This window comes from Triturus cristatus, chromosome 5_1, assembly GCF_964204655.1.
Source record: "Triturus cristatus chromosome 5_1, aTriCri1.1, whole genome shotgun sequence".
Taxonomy (NCBI): domain Eukaryota; kingdom Metazoa; phylum Chordata; class Amphibia; order Caudata; family Salamandridae; genus Triturus; species Triturus cristatus.
This window is the reverse complement of record NC_140587.1, coordinates 94,206,671-94,228,734: the sequence shown is the minus strand read 5'-3', so window position 1 is coordinate 94,228,734 and position 22,064 is coordinate 94,206,671. Positions and strand designations below refer to the sequence as shown.

General features: G+C 46.2%; 1 protein-coding gene across 4 annotated transcripts in view; it reads right to left on the bottom strand.

Moving 5' to 3' along the window:
• Positions 1-22,064, bottom strand: part of HSF1 (heat shock transcription factor 1) — a 490,333-nt gene that overhangs the window by 388,420 nt on the left and 79,849 nt on the right. For all 4 annotated transcript variants that reach the window (XM_085604483.1, XM_085604485.1, XM_085604484.1 and 1 more), the window contains exon 2: positions 732-840. In XM_085604483.1, coding sequence (XP_085460609.1) covers positions 732-840 — 109 coding nt within the window. The remainder of the gene's footprint in view (positions 1-731; positions 841-22,064) is intronic.

Below are 22,064 nucleotides of genomic sequence, written 5' to 3'. Positions count from 1 at the left end.
AGCAATGACTACATCACGCAATCTCACAACAAAAGCTGTCCATATAACAGAGCCTTTTCAATTAACTAGACTGGTTTAGGATGAAGTCAGATTCGAAACAAGCAGCAGCACACCTCACAAATGTATTCCACCAGAACAGTGAGTGGAAAGTTCTGCCATTTCTCTTGCAGAATAAAACGTACTATCTACAACTTACAGAAAATTCTTCTTACCTTGGTCGACGGTGGTTGAATAAGCAGGAGCACAGACAGCGCCACACGTGGATATTTGACAAGTAATCCCCCACCCCTCCCTAAGCGCCTTGAGACCCTCTGGGTATGTAGTGCGCTATATAAATTCTCTGACTTGACTTGACTTGACACTGCATGGCTCTGTAATATATAAGTTCAAACCTCTGCATCCACAACACACCCGACAATGTGCATGTGCCCTGGCTCGTCTTCGACATGTTATGTAGAAACCGTGGCTTGGCTCCTTCAGCACTCACAACGGATGATAGATTTTGTTGTGTAACTGTAGTGCTTTTAACTGGTTTTGTGTGCTTGTTACTTTGTGTTAAGGGCTTGGAAACAGAGTGTAAATGCTCACATATGCACGGCAGCTAAGCTAAAACTACACATGGCACAATTAAGAGCATACTGGTGGGTCACTGCCTTAAGTTCCTGAGGCACACAAGAGCTCACAGAAAGGGTGGTTGGGGAAGCAGAGAAGAGCAAGATAAGGCTACTTACACATGTTGAGCTGTCGGACAAAGCTGGCCATGTTGTTGTGTTTGAAGTACTTCGGAAGCACCTCTTTGGCAAAGTGGCCTTGGTCGAAGACATGGAAACTGTTGCCATTCTGTAAAGAAACAGTAATACATTAAAATGGAGCACTCTTGCATGCTATAGTCTATAGACGTGAATTGTTAACCATGCTTAAGGTACACAACAGCTGGAATCAAAACCCCATCATCACACTAACTTAACAATGCCTGGTGAGCACACTGTCAAGGAGATTGCTGTACTCTGAGGTCCCCTGAATGATAGCCACTGGTGCAGTGGAGACCTCACCATCCCCTGCCAGAGACGTGCGCCTTACCATCCCCGCCAGTTACCACCCCCCCTGAACTCCCACCACCTATGTTAGTGCAGCCATTCAAAGTCAAAAACTATTCCCACGAACCATAGGGAGTTAACATTAAAATCATAGATTGTCCATGGCTAGAGTGTCTTCCTTAATGCACCAATCAGGAGTCCCCAGGGTCTTGACAGTCCTTTGTTTGTGTCAAGAATTCCTGTCATACAAGGGAAACACGCCCTTATGTAAACAGGAGAGCTGTTACATAACTCAAGGGAAACACGCCCTTATTTAAACAGGAGAGCTGTTACATAACTCAAGGGAAACACGCCCTTATGTAAACAGGAGAGCTGTTACATAACTCAAGGGAAACACGCCCTTATGTAAACAGGAGAGCTGTTACATAACTCAAGCGAAACACGCCCTTATGTAAACAGGAGAGCTGTTACATAACTCAAGGAAAACACGCCCTATAAAGGGAGGAACCGGGAGGTACAAGGCTGTCGGATATTGTGTTTACACCGACGTACCTGCTTCGTGAAGAGCAGTGTTCCGGAGTGGTGCTCCAGTAAGGCAAGAACGGAGGTAGGTCGAGTCGTTACTCCCTGGGCCGTGTCTTGCCCCATCGTCACCTGTTTAGGACCCGGAAGCTCTACCGGTCAACCATTGAGCTTCGCTTTTTGACTCGGCTGAGTCCAAGCGCAGTGGCGCTTTTGCTGGTTGGAGTCGTAACTCCCAGCCCGACCAGAGACACAGGGACTGCCAGCTGTAACGCACACCAGGAGGTGTTTGCCGCGTTACAGACTCGGAAGTCCACAGGATCGATCGAGCGGCTGCTCTCGGTTCAGTCTTCTTGCTTGTGATTGGGGTATCGGTGACGCATCACCAGGAGGTGACTCCGCGTCCCGGTGCAGTCTGAGGAAGAGGTTGAGCGGCTGCTCCCTTCAGGTAGAGACCCCGGCTGGGTGTTTCCCTGACTCCTCGATTCTCCCCAACACTCTTCGTGCCCCTCACAGCCTACCGATTGGCATTGTCGGCCATTTCATTTCTGCCCTCTGTTGGCATACGCCGGGATCGGCGTATATGCAGAGGACGGTTAAGACCATCCGTGCTGTGGGCTGGTAACGTACTTAGCCTGGAGGATTCCAGTGACTATAACTTTTGTTTGTTCTTTGTATTTTATTTGCCTTCATTAAAAGAACTAACCCTTCACAAGTGGTTGCGTCCTCATTGTCGTTTCTGTTAAACGATCCTGAGACGTTCAGGGCGTTACAGTAACCCCCTGCTAAGTCTGCTGACGGATGCGGCGGTGGTGCGACGGGCCCATGCTTGCGGCCTGAAGATGGCGGGGGACTTGTATCCGGACGAGACTTTCCTAGACGTGCAGAATTTGGCTGCAACGTCCGAACCGTCGGCATCGGAATTGCTACTGTACTATCAGTTGCGGTCGGCTTGCAAACATAGATACTCTATGTTCCCAGAGGCCCCGCCGACGCTGGCGGCCTTGGACGCCATCCTATCGAACTCTTCCCCGCGTAAACTAATTACACGCATCTATAAGGTTACACAAAATACAACACCCGTCGCGCACGTAGACTCCAGAGCACTGTGGGAGGATGACGCAGGCATACAAATCACAGAGAAGCAATGGGAATTTTGTTGCTCCCAGCTTGAGCAACTGTCACCTAATTATAGACTGCGGCTGATTCACTTCAATTATTTGCACAGGACGTACCGTACGCCCGTGCAACTTTTTAAAATGGGACTACAAGCTGATACGCAGTGTTGGAGGTGTGGCGACAGGGATGCGACGTTCTATCACCTTGCGTGGACCTGCGCAGCCATACATAGATTCTGGGAAGCAGTCTTTTCCGGCTTGAGGGAGATAGTGGGCATGGGTATTGCTCCGGATCCACTGGTGGCCCTCCTGGGATTCGTCAAACATATACCCAGGGCGTCGCGACGACTTGTGGCCCTCCTTCTGTTGCTTGCCAAGCGTCAATTGGCGATACACTGGAAGAAGAGGGCCCCGCCTACAGCCTCGGGTTGGGTGAAATCGGCGGTATACTGTAGGGAGCAACTCATAGCTTACTGGGACCAGATGCCGCAGCGTACGCGACCAGTAGACATATGGCAACCATTGGTGGACTGGCTGGCAGGGGCGGGAGGGACGGGAAGTGACTGAGGAAGTGCGCAGGTTGACTGGTGCGGCGGTGCCTCTGTGTTAGTGGTTTGTGTCGGGGGCGTGCGAGAGAGGAGGATGCTATATTCGTCGCGGAGGCTCTAGCGGCTAGGCTACGCTGTACCGAGACGTGACACAGGGCGATGAAGGTAGAGATATTGGTCATTTCAGTATGTAGTTATTCCTCGACTACTGTTTATTACTGTTGTTGTAAAATACGTAACACACTGCTTTGGACACTCTGCTTCAATGTACGACATAGATCAGCTCGAGCGGGTCGCCGCTATGTACTCAAGCTGCCTGCCTCCGGGTTGTTGGCTGAATAGCAGTGTACATTCTGAAGAATCAATAAAGGTTTTTAAAAAAAAAAAAAAAAAAAAAAAAAAATTAGGTTGAGTGGGTTTCATATCGGTACCTTGACATAGGTTTAGAAAACATCGTACTCTTTCCCTACATCATCTCCCCTTCATTTCATATGAATGAGCCTTATAAGGACATAACTCCAAATAAGGACAGAATGCCTTATAGGAACAGAACGCCTTATAAGGACTGTCGCCTTTTTAGGACTAAACCTTTCACCTAGTTCATGACTAGGGTGGGTTCTGCCCGATCAATATTGCTAAGACATCATCCTTAGCACATATGAATAATTTAGGAGTACACTCTCCAGGGGGGCATACTTCACCGCTCCGATCTACTCTCAAAGGTTTAATACCCCAATGTCATCCTCATACTAAACAATGGGTAACACACGTACACAGACTGTATAAATACAGCACCTCTTGCTATCAGTAAGCAGGATGGAACAGAGACTTCAAGACCGACACACTGACCAGAGACGCTGCGGCTCCGGCATGCCATTGCTCCAGCTGACAGTCGTCTAACCATCCCTTGTGGGGGTGTCCAACTCAAGTCCAGGACGAAGTCCCACACTCTCACTATTCAGGTATGGGGGTTGCACTAAATCCTAGCGGGATTCTTGGCTCTTAGATTCTAGGCTATTCGACTCTTAGGCTCATTAGCTCTTTCGCACCTACTCACATGCTAGGTACATACATCAAGACAGGCATCTTAGGAGTACGCACTTCATTTTATAAATGCATTTCATATTCATGCATAGGTTCAGGACTATTGAAAAATGGTAGAACAATACTATTCCTTTTTATTCACTGTACTGCTGGTTCTATATCTCTGCTACTGTGTTACAGTTGTAACAGCACATTTATTTTACATGAGAAGAACTACGGTACAATAAACTTATTGTAAAAACGCTCAACTGTTTCTTCTCTGTATCTCTCTGAGAGCAAAACAAGCAAGCACGAGTGACTGGGTGAAAAGTAGTATATTTTTTCCACGAGTCTGAGGTTATTGTGTTCTGAAGTTGCCAAAAACGAATCTCTTTAATAGCAGGAGATTCTAGTGGCACTGCGAGCTAGCTATTGCGAAAACATGGGCTGACATATTCGGACCAAACCTGCATGAAGGGTACTATTGGAACTACACTGCAAGGCTGTTTCTTCAGGGGTTTTTAAGCTGGTCAGCATTCGAACATCCCATGCAGACCGTTGTCCCAGTAGGCTCTACACATGTAACTTTCCCTGACCGTCCACACATTCAAGCACATGGACAAGACTCACAGGCTTCTGTGCTCTCCTCGGGACCTGTAAGCAATCACACAGGCTTCCAGGCACCTGAAACTCACACAACAGGCAAGCAAGGCAAACAGGAGGCGGATTATCCCTGCAAGTGGTCCCAGATCTTCTTTGGGAGTAGGTCTCAAGCCCTGGATGCCTAAACCAGTCCATCAACGGCACCAGAAACAAGACATTTTTTGCTTCTGGAATAAAGAAGGTTTTCATGATCAAAAACATCTACAAATTCATGGGGCACCATTTTAGCAACATGCCGGCATTACCAAAAACCTTTGCGAGTTTTCTTGAGGCCACCAAGTTGGCACTTTTGAAATCCTCTAGCTGATGAAGACAGATTTGTCTTTTCTTATTATCCCCATTGCATTTCAAAGAGCAGCTATGTGGAGAGGCAGCACACAGGGAGGACCCACATATGGAGTTCTGGAATCAGTAACGCTGTTTTGAGCGCCTCATCCACCTAAGCAGAGTTAACAGCTCGTCCTCCACAGGACCCAAAGGAAAACATTCCACTGCGCCTCTTCCAGCATATGTAAATAATCCAGAACAAGTCAAACCCATTAACCCAGGGGCTTAATAGACTTTAGATAGCATTTCCTAATACACCAAAGAACACAGGTCTATAAAACACAACCTCACCACATAAATGTCTAGTTTATTAGTTTGGATTCAAATTACTTGGTCCATAGAAACATCAGCTTTATCCACTGCCAATAGGGAAAAAATGTATTCACACTTTAGCAAAAGACGATATACGACACACCAGCCTGGAGGCATCCAATGCATCCTACTACAAACAGGATTTTTAAAAAAGAGCTACGACAGCCGGTAATAAACTATCAATTCTCTTCTTTTCATTTTATAGCTAGCGAAATGGGTCTCATAACCTGCCAGTTCTCGCACAGCATGCAAATATCAGAAGGATAATCAGAGCAAAATTTGTAAAGGCAAGGACATACACACCAGGCTCAGTGGATACCACATTCTGGATACAGAAAAAGAAAACATGCTCAGGCAGTCCTGCAGCCGCTCTGGTAGACACGGACCATGCATATCAGGTGTATTTTCAAAAGCGGAACTGACCATCAATCAGCTTAATTTAATTATTGTATTTTACTGCATTTTTTGAAAATATACAACTAATACATTTGCCAATTTCCAATTATATCGCATTCTGCTGCACACATCAGAAAAATTACATTTTTATAGAAAACTTCCAACTGTGATATTGTAAGGACATTTACTAAATCAGCTGGTTAATTCCTCCAGTTGCCCAGAGAATGGTAATGCAGGCGTTGGTAATATCCAGACTATTATGGCAACGTTTGGTACCTAGTAGCTGATAAAAACCTTCATCCATCGCTTACAGCTTATACAAAATGCAGCTGCGCGCCTTCTTTTTCAGCTGCCTAGACATGCCTCAACCTCCCCTTTGCTCTCTTAACTCCATTGGCTCATGGTCAATCAATCAGGGGAATTGTAAGCGCGCTGCTCACCGGTGAGGGTCTCAAAGTGCTGAAGGGGAGCGTGGGGGGGGGGGGGGGGGGGGGATGTGGATTTGGGGGTCTCCCTCGAAGACCACCCAAAGGTGCAGGGTCCACCCATCGTCCACGGGTCCGGGATACAAACTGAGACCAACACTGGAGCGCCGAGAGAAAGGATATTTATTACAATCTCATGAGATGGAGAGAGAGCAACAGACATCTGCAGCTTGTCTGAGGAGGCAATCTGCCAAGCACTTTGGTTCCATGTCTTATATAACCTTCATCCCCACCCCCTGCGGGTACAGTAAAGAAAGAACACAATGATTATGCAAGGGGGGGGGGGGGAATGTGTACAGTAAACGATGAATACCATAATTATACAAAAGGAGACGTGTACAGTAAAACAATGAACACCATAATTATACAAGCAGAGGCCAATCTGATAAGTTAGCAGATGGTCACTGCTGGGCCCCTGCAGGGCATAGGTGAAACCCATAATTACACAACAAGCAGAGGTCAATCTGATAAGTCCGAAGATGGTAGCTGTCAAGCCCTGCAGAGCGAAGGGCAGGGTGAGGACAGTAAGCGCCGAACAGTCCAGTTCAACTGGGGTTAGCAAGAGTTCAGTCAGATTGTGGCAAACAAGGGCACGGACAGTCCTGCACGACTTGTTTAGCATGAGTTCAGGCAGGCGGCGGTAGGTCAGGTCAGAAACAGGGCAGTGCAGCGGTGAGGTGAGTCAAGATGTGATGCCACAGAGCATTTGTGACCCCTGTAGAGAGGTCGCAATGGAGGATGAAGCGCAAAATGACTGAGCTAATGGCAAGACAACAGACATACTTTTCCACAGGGACGGGGTCCGCAGATCTGTTTAGCCGAAGAGCCAGGTCTTGAGGGTCTTCCTGAAGCTGTTCAGGGAGGAGACGCCCCTGAGGCAAACAAGCGCGAAGAGTTTAAGGCCTTATGTTACATGTTACCAGCCAAACATAGCTTGACGTCATACTGTCATGATTGCAGGACACGGGCTCCAGAATGCCGAGCACAGATCCAACATGGCGGCTCACTAGCGTGCATGCGCGAAGAAGTCAGGCAAGTAGAAAAGCCTGACTTCCTGTAACCTCGAGGCTTCGCGTTCTAGTGTTGCCCTGCAGGCTGTTTGATGAACTTCCTGTTTCAGACTCGGACATTGGAAATCCTTCTGCTCTCGGGTTTTGCGACCCTGCCCTCCGTATCCTGATTTTTTGTCTTTAGCTGAAAATTAGTTTTGATTCAGCTATTGCCCAGAGCTCTGGAGACTCGGGATTACCCTTATCCTTCTAGTATTCGTCTCAGTGCTGGGAGATTCTACTGTCCTTCCGGCTCCGTGGTTTGAAGTTGACGCGGGTTGCTGTTGGCTCCGCCCGCCTTACCGGATATGTTCCCGTGGGCCGGCCGGGTTTAACCGAACCCCGTTGCTAGTCCTTGGACGCCCCGGCGGACTGGTAAAACTCTTTTCCCCCCTTACTTTTGTTCTTTTGCGCAATATTGCTTTCTTGGGAACAAGTCATCTCCACCTGTTCATCTGCTGTGTGTATGCTGGGTGTGGAGCTTCTCTTCATAACCGGTTTGGACTCTGACTCTTCGCTGGACTCCGTCCGTTTAAGTAACGGTAACTGTGTGCTGGGGACAAGGGATAATGCAGCTTAACACTGTGACAGCGTAGATATCATTGTTGTCTCTATTTTAGGAATAGTGTTGCGCATAGAAGATGGGACATATCTGATGGTATTTGGGGACCCTTCCAGCTTTATTTACCCAGTGCCTTTCCTGATTTAACTCTCCAGAAGACTCTACATCGTTCTTTGCCCTTTAGGATAGTCACATTTCAGGAAGCTAGGTATTTACATTTTATAGATTTTCCACGTTCTATGTCACGGGTTTTGGGGGTACCTACTCACTCTGTCTTTGTCCTCTTCCAGAAAAGACCCAGTTCCCCTCACATGCGGATGAAGTGAAGACTGCAGCTCCAGGGATTGTTCTCCTCTCTTTCCTTGTTTTGTTTCCCCTCTTTCCCCTATTACCAGTGTACTCTAGGGTTCGATAGAGACACTAGGTGGTGGAAGGTTGGGATCTATACAACAGTATCCTGGAAACTCCGCGGCGCTCCTGCAGAATCTTCTCCTGGTAGGTTCTTACACATACAAAGTCTGGTCAAACCTTATGTGCCCAATCGACAGCGGAGATCAGCAAGCCTCTCTCTGTTCCCAGAGTCCGTCTTACTCGTATGAGAGGCTGCTTGTTCGCCAAACAGTGGAATTCTTTTTAGGTCTCGCGCCTAGCGTTGCACTGCGGAGCGGTGCTCGCGCAGCGAGAGTCCTTTTCTTTTGTCCAGGGTTCAGAAATGGACCCTGGAATCGTACACGCTTGTGCGTTTTTTATTTTGTCTTCTATTATTGGGCTTTTAGTGGTTGTATTTTTTTGACAGAGCACGCAACAGGCCAAAGGCGGGCGCATCGCTCCGCCCACGGCCTATTGGTGTCTGTTACGCGCACTAAAGCCCATCTGGTTTCAATTATCGTGCCCAGACACGGGTGCGATAATTGAAAGCATATGGCTGCCTGTGGCGCGCGCGCGCACCATTGGCAGCTGTCTCTGCTTCCAAAAGCGATTGCTTTCAGTTCTGCGATCACTTTACTTGTGGCTTTGTGGCTGCAATACAGTTTCTTGCTTAATTGGGAGGAATGCGTGGCTAATCTTCACACGGTTACAAGGTAAAATAAATAAAGGCGGTTACAAGGCAAAGTAAATGAAAATGCGCTGCAAATATTTACTTCGTTACAAGGTAAAATAAATGAAGGCGGTTATGAGGTAAAAAAAACAAGCATTTACAATGCAATGGTCTCGGCATTGGTAAAGTTAGAGCTATTGGCATTGCTCATGACATTATTTTTGTTTATGTTTTTGTTTTTAAAACATTTAAAGACACGGCATTGTCATGAGCAATGCCAATAGCTCTAACTTTAACAATGCCGAGACCGTTGCATGGAAAAACATTCACTAACGTTCCAATTGCGTCACTGCTATGCCAAACGCACATTGCGTGCCTCAGTGCGCATTTTTGCACACATTCAACTGGCACTAAATTTCTCCGCCCCAAGGTTCACGCAAATGAGCCTCGACGCATCTCCGATCGCCTCTTTGCATCGTAATTGCGTTTATACGATGAGTCGTGTTATAGTGAATGTCGTTAACTAAAGTGTCCCCTGTTGCACATATTGTTGAGCTGTTTTCTATTCAAAATTGCAGGTTGGATTATAAAACGTCATTACACAACAACATTTTAATTTAGGATACATATTACGTAATATACGCGTGAGTATTCACTACACCACCTCTACGTTTGACTTTTTTTGCCCATTTTTTGTCGAAAGTTTGACCCATTACATGAATAACTTAGTTTTGTACACATTGAATCAGACCATAATAAACACGAGTTCTGTTGAAGAACCGCCTTTATTATTCCGTTTTCGTGTCGAGACAATTTTGTGATTGTGTTAAGGTTTAGTTTTTAGTGGGAAATGTAGATATTGGTAAAATTAGAAAAAGGGCGTCCCTTTTCTCCTGCTACATTTCCCCACATCACGGTGATCCCGCCAGACACGTGAGGTTTCGAGTGCCTGTAATACCGGGTAAAAGACGTGCCAGTAACCCCACCAGGCACCCCAGGTAAACGTCGTGCCCTTAACCCACCACATGTAAAGAACTTGCCGGTAACCCCAGCCGGCATTTCATTAAACGACGTGCCAGTAACCCCACCAGGCAGCCCAGGTAAGCGGCTTGCCCGTAACCCACCACATGTAAAGAACTTGCCGGTACCCGCACACTGCACGTCAATAAACGAGGTGCCGGTAACACCGCCAGGCACTTCAGTAAAGGACGAGCCGGTAACCTCACCGTAGGCAAACGACTGCCGGGTAACTCACTCGAGGTAAATGCCGTGCCGGTAAACTCACCGTCGCTGCCGGTAACCTCACTGTAGGTAAACGACGTGCCGGTAGCCCACCACACGTAAAGAATGTGCCGACCCGGCAATCCTACCCTGCACGTCAGAAAACGACGTACCTCTAACCCCATCGGTGCATTCTGTGAAAGGCAAACTCACGCCACATAAAGCGTGCGTTTATGGCGTTTGCTGACCGTGGCATTTCAATGACATCGTTTGGGAAACTGTTGCCGGGGGCGAGGGCATGGCCGAACCTCTGTCTCTGGTAGAAAGCCACACGGAGCCGTAAAACATGGGAGGGCATCTTATCTTTAATGGGGCCACCAACTTCAGTTATTTACACCCGTGCCTGCCTCTTTAAAAATCAGTAAGAACGAGTTCCTAGCGTTCAAATGCTTGATGACGTGTGGTGGGGATTTAAGACCAGTTTTAAAAACATTTCCCTTGAAGGTTCATTTAACAGAGAACAAGATAACTAGATAGGCCATCAATGGAGGAATTTCCAGTTGACCAGTTGCTAGTGTTTTTGTCTTCATCCAGGTGCGGAATGTGCATTGGACTCTATATGACCATTGGGGGAAAAATGGAATTTCTACATGTAAAATAAAAAAAACAACTGATCAGAAGTCCTTAAATACACAAATTGAACCAGGAATCAACTATAACTATGAATTGCAATTCACCTGATGATTAAAAAAACGTATACCAGCGGTCGGAGCAAATATAAACCATTCGCAACTGGCGAACTGGATATTCCGCCAGCCACCATAAAGGTAGTTAAAACTTTTAAAAGCAAAGATGCTTGGTTGCAGGAGTCCTCTGGGGGAGAGACACCCCCACAGGGCATGGAGATTGCGTTAGGAGGACATTCCCAGGAGAGGTGGCAATACCCAGAACAGACAGTTGTCGCGGGTGCATAAAATGCTAATTGCTGCAGAAAGGACAGGCAACGAAGGCGTAGGAGTCGGGCGATTGCTGCTTTTTAGTGCCCGCTGTATTGGCCCAGGACAATGCAGGGCCATAAAGCCTGGCAGGGCTGGCCGGGGTTGGCTGCCATCAGTGGGGCTGGTAATCACAGTCTGCGCGGCGGCTTCCTGCTAATTACAGACTGCCCAGAGGCGTGTGATGGGGAACAAAAGGCAGGCATGCTGCAGACATCCTGGGATCAGCCGAATGTACCCCACCCCGCCCAGATGACTCTGGGGTTCCTGTTGGCTGAACCCTGACGGGGTGAAAGGAGCCAGCCCGGCAATCCTTCAGTACCAAACCACCTTACCCACCCTGCTGCAGTTTGCGTTCAAAGCAGGGCATTGATCGTCCATTTAAGGTTAAATGATAACATTTCAATCAAACAAAACTCAAGTATGACTTTTGTCGCCGCAAAAACATGACAACAGCGGTGGGTGGCATTTGTCAACTTTTAAAATCCCGAATGCGGGAGGTTTGTCACAAACGCTGCGTATTTGAGTAGTCTGTAGTGCGCGTGTGCGTCACACGCGGCGTGAATATACACAGCGGCCAACGTGCTCTTCTGATTCTACCTTAAAACGGGATGGGGGCCGCCTGCAAATTAAACACAAAAAGCAAAAAAAGTATCCTTACGGGGGAAAGTTGACAGGAAATAAAATATTTAAAGGGCAGGAGCCGAGAGCAGGGGGAGAGGACACGCACACCACCGCCTTTCTCCGAGGCAGTGCCTCGGAGAAAGGCAGCCTCCTTTTCGGATTCGGGGGCGTGTTTTGCTGTTGTCTCCTCCCTGAGACTTTTTGCAAAAAACACGCCCACCGATCCGAAAAGGACGGGGCATGATTGGAGTGACGGGACCTCTTCTCCAATGGCTGGCCAGCATTTACGAGGCCAGCCAATGGAGAACAGGGCAGAAGAGGGGCGGGTTCAAGCCCCTCTTCTCCCAAGTCATTAAATCTCCGGACTTCCGGTCTGCCGACCGGATGGTCCCGAGACCTAAAAAATGAAAAATGCGCGGCAAATTTTTAAGCGGTTACAAGGTAAAAAATGAGTGCCTAACAATTGCACTATACTTCTCCTTTTCTAATGTCGCGTCAGGCTTACTGAAATAATTGACTATCTGCTTAGCTACAAAACAAGGACTCGTTGGGGCGAAGTCATACTTTCTGACTGGACTGAAAAGGTGTGATTTTGGATAGAGTTCTTTCTCTTTCCGTTACCCGATTACCTTAATCTAAAATGGCGCTTGTTTACAAACAGAGTTATAGACCAATAGGCAGAAATCCACAGAGCTAGACCTAGGTACAGGAAAACAGACGTACACACATATAGAAAAGGAGATTAACAAGCAAAGAGATGTACAGAAACAGAGGCACATACACAAAGCTAGAAACGGAGACAGATCGACAAAGAGGAACAGAGGCACAGATAAAGACAGAAACTTATCAACACTAAAAGGCACATATAGAGTTTAATACTTCGGCTCCCTGGCTGCATGGGGCACTATATGTTTCACCGGGAGGGGGTCCGCCGCGGGCACACTGACAAGGGGGGGTGGGGGTAGAGAGGGGGTGGGGGTGTTAGGGAAGAAAATGCTGCGGAACTACCTTCTCCTGCACTGTCCTAAGTTACCTAGCTCTCTTGCACGAGACTACTGTATGTAACGTTGATTTCATGCTGCAATAGTTGGGGAAAAATCAATAAAAATTCTTTAAACAAAAAAAAGATATAGAGTTTAATACATATACGCAAATACAGTGTACACATAGGTAGACACATATAGCGGAGCATGACGGGCACAGAGGAGCATATACAAAGATAGACACACAGACAGACAGGGAGAGATAGAAAAGCACAAACTAAGAAAGATGAATACACTATGAGAGAAGAAACAGACAGTAAAACAAATACATCTTGTGGCTTTGCTTTCAGTTTTGCGATCACTTTACTTGTGGCTTTGCGGCTGCAATACAGTTTGTTGCTTAATTGGGAGGAATGCGTGGCTAATCTTTACGCAGTTACAAGGTAAAATAGCGGTTACAAGGCAAAGTAAATGAAAATGCACTGCAAATATTTACTTGTTACAAGGTAAAATAAATGAAGGCGGTTACAAGGTAAAAAAATGAAAATGCGCGGCAAATATTTACGCGGTTACAAGGTAAAAAATGCGTGCCTAACAATTGCACTATACTTCTCTTTTTCTAATGTCGCGTCAGGTTTACTGAAATGATGGACTATCTGCTTAGCTACAAAACAAGGACTCGTTGGGGCTAAGTCAAACTTTCTGACTGGACTGAAAACGTGTGATTTTGGATAGAGTTCTTTCTCTTTCCATTACCCGATTCCCATAAGTTGTGTGCGGTTGTGTGGTTGTGTGTGTGTGGTTGTGTGTGCGGTTGTGTGAGCGTGTGTGTGTGTGAGCGTGTGTGTGTGTGGGCGTGTGTGTGGGCGTGTGTGTGTGTGGGCGTGTGTGTGTGTGGGCGTGTGTGTGTGTGGGCGTGTGTGTGTGTGGGCGTGTGTGTGTGTGGGCGTGTGTGTGGGTGGGCGTGTGTGTGGGTGGGCGTGTGTGTGGGTGGGCGTGTGTGTGGGTGGGCGTGTGTGTGGGTGGGCGTGTGTGTGGGTGGGCGTGTGTGTGGGTGGGCGTGTGTGTGGGTGGGCGTGTGTGTGGGTGGGCGTGTGTGTGGGTGGGCGTGTGTGTGGGTGGGCGTGTGTGTGGGTGGGCGTGTGTGTGGGTGGGCGTGTGTGTGGGTGGGCGTGTGTGTGGGTGGGCGTGTGTGTGGGTGGGCGTGTGTGTGGGTGGGCGTGTGTGTGGGTGGGCGTGTGTGTGTGGGCGTGTGTGTGTGGGTGTGTGTGTGTGGGCGTGTGTGTGTGTGGGCGTGTGTGTGGGCGCGTGAGTGGGCGCGTGTGTGGGCGCGTGTGTGGGCGCGTGTGTGGGCGCGTGTGTGGGCGCGTGTGTGGGCGCGTGTGGGCGCGTGTGTGGGCGCGTGTGTGGGCGCGTGTGTGGGCGCGTGTGTGGGCGCGTGTGTGGGCGCGTGTGTGGGCGCGTGTGTGGGCGCGTGTGTGGGCGCGTGTGTGGGCGCGTGTGTGGGCGCGTGTGTGGGCGCGTGTGTGGGCGCGTGGTACTCAACCTTTAAAAATGCGAGACCTATTGCATTGAAAATGCTTGTTGTTTTTTTGGAACTTAAGTTGTGTCACTCACTCTTAGCCTTTCACAAGAAATGAAAGACCTTCCTTTACCTGTAGCTTGCATTTGGTCCTGCTCAGCGCAGGGAAACCCTGTTGGGTGGCTGTACGCTTCATAAATCTATAATCCTTTAAACTGTAGAGAGGATATAAATCATGTTTCCGTACAGATTTTGTTCATCTTCCTTTTCGCTTGTTTTCCTTAAGTTTAGAGCTTCTTTTTAAAGGACGATATCACCCCTCGGAAAAACATGATTATCAAGAATGTTTTGCAATTGGTTAAGTGGTTTAAATTTCTTAAATTAGGGTTTTTCAGCTTCAACTACTGCAACGATAGTATAAGAATTTAAAGAGTGAATTACTAAATGTTCCGGCAAGATTGTGGGTGAAAATGCAGGCTCCCTAGTGGAACAGACTTTACATGGATAATCAAAATATAATGTCAGTCCCACTCGACGGTATTCCCTAACACTGTGCCATCATTGTGAGGCAACTAATTGTTAGGAAATGCCAAGGGTGCAAGGAAGAATTGTTTTCCTTTACTCAACAAAGTAATTACAGATCATAGAACCAAATTGCACCCAAGGCCATTCAGGTGTGCAATGGAACGAGAAGTTGTTCACCATCTGAACGGTAAAATGATCGGCCACTGTGGTGTTCTTCCACTAAAGGGATGTACATTTAACTTCTCCACTCTGACAAGCCACAAGGGTGACCTTAAGAAAGGAATTTAGTATCCTAATTGCTGAGAAAATAAGAAATCGTACTCAGGATTCAGAAAGAAGATTAATCAAGACATTAAGATATTATAGGCTTCACATATAACTCCTCTGTTCTATTGATAACTCAAAGTACTAAAAAACCAAGCATTTGCAATGTAATAGGTCTCGCATTACTACTGATACTTTGAGGTATTGGTGTTGCAAATAATAATGCAACTCCAATAGCGCATACTTTCAGTAATGCGAGACCTAGTTTATTGTAAAAGGTTGCGTTGTGAGCCAGGAACCATCATTGTATGTCTCAGTGCAGTACCGCAATCTGCTCCTAGAGCTCCCTAGTGAGCAAGGCACCAGCCCTGCATGTCCAGGTGCAGTACCGCAAGCTGCTCCTAGACGTCCCTAGTGAGCTAGGCACCAGCACTGCTTGTCTAGATGCAGTACCGCAAGCTGCTCCTAGAGGTCCCTAGTAAGCATCATAAACCTTTGGTCACATATGGTACTGCACCGTGCACCCATAATGAATTGCATACAAGACAGTACCACGAGTACATTCAAATAACTATACACTTAGTAGCTTTGAAATGTGACAAAAGAATTATTATATTAATTCCGGATTAGGTTGTACTCTGTGTGGAGCGGATAAAAGCAAATTTATACAAGGTCTAATATAAATATGAGATGTGCCAGCGAGTAAAGTAACCACTGCCAACCTAGTTTAGGACCAAGTGACTGTCCTGTCTGAAGGCCTGTAAGAATATAGTGCCTTGAGACTAATAGTGCCTTGAGACTAATTAAAACCTAGGACGTAACAACACATGTAACGGGGGCGGGAGGTTACAAGAAGAGATAAGGCGGTATTAAGGAGGGACTACAAAGCCTAATGACCAAAGAAAAGCCACCATTTACAAAGGACAGGAACAGGAGCCAATTAAAAAGATGGTCGGGAAGAAGGCGGAGCTTTGTGCACATATCCTGAATACAGCAGGTCTCGAAGAGAAAGACAAGCGCTGCCTAGGCGAGACCTAAAAACTAGTATGATAAACATCACAGCAGAAAGCTGGGAAAAGGACGACTAGGCAAGAACGTGTGCTGGAGTAACAAGGCTGGGTATATACTGGCCCCATCGCTGCTGGGAATTTCTACACGCATGTCCCATATTTTGATAGATTTTTGAAACTCATATGATAATTGTGGCATGTGGCCCCTACATGTAAATAAACATTACAAAAGTGTTTTTGAAACACTGTTTCACTTTGTTAAGTTATTATGACACTGAAGGGGGGGGGGGGGGGGGTCAAAGACCAACCCTATTAGTAAAAGAAAAAACACGGGGGATAATTGCTACCAAATGTCAGGTTTAAACACAATACGAACTTTATCAACAACCGCTCCACCAATCTAGCCTTATTAGGAAAATGCTCCACGTGTTCTACCACTTCTTGCAGTCATGCAAGACAGGACACACTGCTGCTGAGGCTTGAATTGTACTCCTCTCTAAACAGGATCAAGACACTCGTCGCACTTCTAATTATAGACCCAAGAGAATTTGCTATCAAACGAAGACTGCAAACTCTACACTTCATTATCAGCACCAGCTTGCAATGGATAAGTAAGAGTAATTCACTGAAACAAAGTAATAATCCAAGAGGAAAAATTCAGTCGACCATTCTATATTGTTTTATATTAATTATAGAGTTCACTTTCCATTACAGCATCTATGGGCATGGAAAAAACTTTTAATTCTGCCTAGAGGCCTTTTCTCCACTCAGTAATGACAAAAGAAATTTTCATTTTCAAACATGCTCGCCATCAACATAATGGCTCTAAATAACCAGAGTAAAATGACTGCTGTTTCTGCAACTTACTTCTATCTGAATCAAGGTACAAGGCAGGTCTGCTACAACGTATTATTTGTTTACTTTAGAGCCACATGTTCACACCGTCAGCTTCTCCAGAGCAATTCATGACATAGCAGTAGGTAAAAGAGAATGAAAAGCAGTTATAATTAAGTAGCTGTAAATTAAAAGCATACTCCTCCCATATGACATCATTTTAACAAGTCTACTTCACTTACTGGCAACACTCTTAGAAAGAAAAGTTTGGATATAGCACTGAATCCATTTTCTCCTACAGTCAATATAACTAATATGGGGCTAAATTAGCAGACATAGAAGGTTGAGGGTAGGTAAAACAAGCATTGGCATAGCCAATAGGTTTCACCTTTGGGGACTTGTAAGTGTTTAGAGAGACAGCTATTGGCTTTGTTGACGTTTTTAATATGTGTTGCAGAGCATTGTTAATGTTGTGCAGCATGTTTAACCCTTTCGATGCTTGTGACGGAGCGGTTCCGTCATGCGCGTCGGCCGCGCTGAGCGGTTGACGGAACCGCTCCGTCACGGCCCCGCCCGCGCAAGAACCCTTGAGCACAGCGCGGTAATCCGCGCCGCGCTGAAGTGGTTAAAAAAGTTATAGGTTATGATTAAAAAAGTGCTATAACCATTTGTCACTTTATATATAACTTAGAAAACATTATATACAACCGAAGTATGCTAATAAAACCAGAATTAACACCAGAAATGTATTCTAGTTTTGTTGTTTATGCAAGGAAGGGGGCTGTGGGGGGAGGGGGGAGTTGAGGTGGAGGGAGGAGTGGAGGTTCAGGCGGGGAGGGAGGGGATGGGAGGTGAGGGGAGTGGAGGTGCAGGGAGGGAGGGGGCGAGCGGAGGGGGGAGTGAAGGTGGAAGGAGGGGGTGAGTGAGGGAGGTGGAGGGAGTGAGGGGGGAGTGAAGGTGGGAGAGTGGAGTTGGAGGTAGAGGGAGGAGGAAGTGGAGATGGAGGGAGGTGAGAGTGGAGTTGAAGAAGGGCACGATTGAAGAGCTAGTGTGATCTGCCCTGGGCAGAAGTGACAAACTTTAGGGTAGGTTTGCTTGCCGGGTACACTAATAAGGAGCAGTATTGTTGAACTTTAGTGAAAGTGGACGTGCCCCATAAGGAGTAAGGGCAGAATTGACGAGCTGCTTTAGTGGGGGTGGGTGTGCCCTGAGCAGAATTCACGACCTTTAGTGGGGCTGGGATGTCCAGGGTTGGAAAAAAGGGTGTTGCAGGGCAGAATTGAGGAGCTTTGCGGGAGGTGGGCATGTCCAGGACTGGAGTAAGAGGATGCAGCAGGGACGCTCGTGGGGCGCTGTAAGAGATGTGCGTCAATGGACAGGTTGGGAGGATTGATTCATGTTTGAAGGGCAGCCGCCTATGGCTCTTGGGGCAGGAATGGGGGCGCTGCCGGCCCATCTTTATTAAAAGAAAGATGTCCGGGCGCTGAGACAATATTTTAGAGATTAGACAGAGGGAAACTCGATAAAACCAGGTTGAAATTGTACAGCAAAATAGCTATGCAATACTGAACTAAAAAGAAAGTCACAGTTCGTGTCAATAGCACCCTCAAGTGGCAAGTAGAAAAAAGGCGAAATGGAAACGACTACAATTTTCCTGCTACTATACCCATTCCGAAGATGTAAAAAAATAAAATGTCAGTCATAACAATGGTAAAGCTCATGGTCATCATTGTACTGCAACGTTTTAGAACCCGCTGCTGTACCATAAAGTAGCTATCATTTGAGCTAATTAATGAATAATGTATTAACACAAGAGCTGCAAAGACTTGCTGCGATAAAACGGACTCGTGAAATGTGAGGAAATGCAACATCTGAAGTGCCTTGCAACAGGAGCTGCAAAGACTTGCTGCAATAAAACGGACTTGTGAAATGAGAGGAAATGTGACATCTGAAGCGCGGAGATGAGAGGAGACGATGGTGCCAGCCAGGAGGGGGCGCTGCCATGCCAGCAGCAGGGTGACGCTGACGAGCGCGGAAATGTGAGATAATGTGACATCTGAAGCGCGGAGATGAGAGGATGGTGCCAGCCAGGAGGGGGCGCTGCCATGCCAGCAGCAGGGTGACGCTGACGAGCGCGTGCACATCTTCTGTCCATCCGTACGCGTACACAACTAGCTGCGTAATCTGTATTGATTCCAAAAGGCCCCCCGCATGGCGAGAGCAGCGCATACGTGCTAACACCAGGCGAGACCGTAAAAACAATAGGAGACATGTGGGAGCAGGGATGTGGAATTCCTATAGACCAACGCCTGAGACATATTGTTTGGGGTCAAGGGCAACAAGTTTTAATGTGTATTTTGTCCTTGGGACGAGTAGGCCCAACCCCCTACAGCACAAACCCTTTGACTGTTAGTTTACAGTACCAATTTATGGATCAGGGAAAGGCACTGCCTGCACTTACGGTAATATTTGTGTCCACGTGTTAATGCTGTTCAAACTTGTATTTATGGTTCATTAATGCAAAGTCTTTAATATTAGGGTGAGTGCTCTAAGTAAATGTTGGATGCTCATACTACGCTACTGACAGTGGTTCCAGTATCAAAATGTGTACATATGTTTTGATGTTAACAATATGAGGCTATGTCTAAAGCTCCCAGAATGCTCTCTGGTTAGATGCAAATATTTTCAGAAGCTTGAAAGCAAGATTGATAACTTTGCTGTTATAATAAAATGTTCACAAAAAAACGCAAAAACATTTCGCTAAACTACTGTAAACTTTTAGGTACCATTTCTTTGCAGCATCATTTAGTAAAATGTATTGATGTATGCTAGTATTTCCCCAAAATATTCACAAAGGAAAAATCGGTGTTACCAGCTTTAATAAGATTATGGTAAACAAAAATTAACAAGCATAGGTAAAGTCAGTAGGTCTGAAATGGTTAGCCTTTGCCAATGTGTGACTTGTTTTGGCATAGTTTATGTAAAACTTTATTGGTGTGGGAGCTGCCAGGCTCTTACCATTATAACAAACTTGGCGAAAGCAAATATTGTTTTCGGTCTCAAAAAGAACACATTGTCACAGTAGTTCCTGGCACTGAACAAAACAACTCTGTCGATATGCTCCTTGTGAGAGAACATGGGAGGGAGAGAGGAAGAGAGATTGAGAGAGAATTTCAATAAACACAAAAGGTCATGGTTAAAGCCAGACCTAATTAGAGGCCCAATTATTAAATAAAGTCTCAAAAGTGCACCCATGTCCATGCATTAAGTGCATATATACGGCTTCACAAGACTTCACTGAAATAGGGCAAGAACTAGTGCTCCTAGAAAATATTTGTAAACTGCATTTTAGTATGAGCAAATCTGCAGGTGTAGATTTGCTTCTAAGAAAATCGGAGTCTTTGCAAGTTCACTTTCCCTCCAACCACTTTTTTCCCAACCCTGGAAGAAGTTTTATGTCAGTCATAATCAGGAGTACATTTCCAACCTTTCTCAGTATGGGAAAAGATTGGAGAAGAGTTGGTGAAAACCGTTAAAACAAGCATTTGAGTAGGTTTGCACAGACTCAAAAGCGGATTCTAACCCTGGAACTATTGCTTAGCATTATCTTCAGCCCCAGTATGTAGATCTGCGGAAATGTGGCAACATAAGGGAATTGCTAGTATTAAAACCCTACTATGGAAGGAGCCCTGGCATAATCAGAGAGGCTATTTCAGAGCTCTTATATAATGAGACTGCTGCCATAATTTGTCACCGCATTACATGGCGCAAAAGGGACAAGTGGATTTTGTTACAGGACAAGTAGATTTATTAAGCAACCTGCCCCATGGACAAGTAGATATTTTATTAAATTCCACACCCCTGGGGAGGATAGGGGTTAGTCTGCAGGGTGTACACAAATGGGTGAGGTGGCAGGCTAATTGCTAAGGAGGGGGCTAGATGCATTTCAAAGGCAGGCAGCAGTGGGAGGCATTTAACACCTCTGCTGCCAGCTGGCTTGTTGCTCATCCTCACTTTACTGGCTCAGTGGCAGCACAGTCAGTAAAGAGGGTGAACGGCAGGTTTTTAAAAACATTTTGCAAGCACTTTTTGTTAAAATCCCGGCAAATTTTGTGATTTGTTGTTCCAAATCAGGAACTCCTGGGGGGTCTAAACAGAACACATTCTCATAAGATAAAACCAATTTCCATATAATTATTTCACAGTTCAGGTACATAAGGTTCCCCACTGAAACCATGTACCCCAAAAAGTAAATTAACTGGCCCCAGAGTTATCAATACATTTGGCAAAAACTTTCAAGGAAATGCTCAGCCTCTGCTACTTCCCTAAGGCATGGAAAGAAGCTTTAATCCAAACTTTATTAAAATAAAAAAAAAAGTCCAATTTCAGCTCACTAGATCCCAGTAAATACCCAGCCCATTTTACGCCTCCCTTTTCCAGCAAAATATTTGAAAAGGCCATTAAAAGAGAACTGGCTTTCTAAATTAATACCAACAACCTTCTCGACCGTACCCAAATTGGGTTTAGAAGTGAGCAACCACTGAACGGGCCCTGATCGTGCGTCTGCAGATACAAGATCTACTTTGGACAAAGGAGGTAATGCGGCCATGATTCTTCTAAATCTCTTGGGGGAATTCGACACAGTCAATCACAATTTGCTGATCAACCATCTCCACTCCACTGGAATCAGGGAAGCAGCACTTGCTCTCCTGAAATCCTTTTTAATCGGTGTGAGAACAAAGTTGTTCCATTGCACGAATTCACTTCCAACCCTTTCTCACTACCGTGCAGTGTGCTTCAGTGATCCTCCCTAAATCCCAACCTTTTTAGTCCTATTGTCGCTCCTCTAGCTAGGCTTATAAAAACATTTGTTTTTTTCCTGCAGTATCTTAGGCTAAAAGCACCAACATTATGGTCTTGGGGTCTAATAATCCTGATGACACTGCAGAGAGATTTCATTACTGCGTGGAACACATAAGAAAATGGATGAACTACTGCCGTAAAC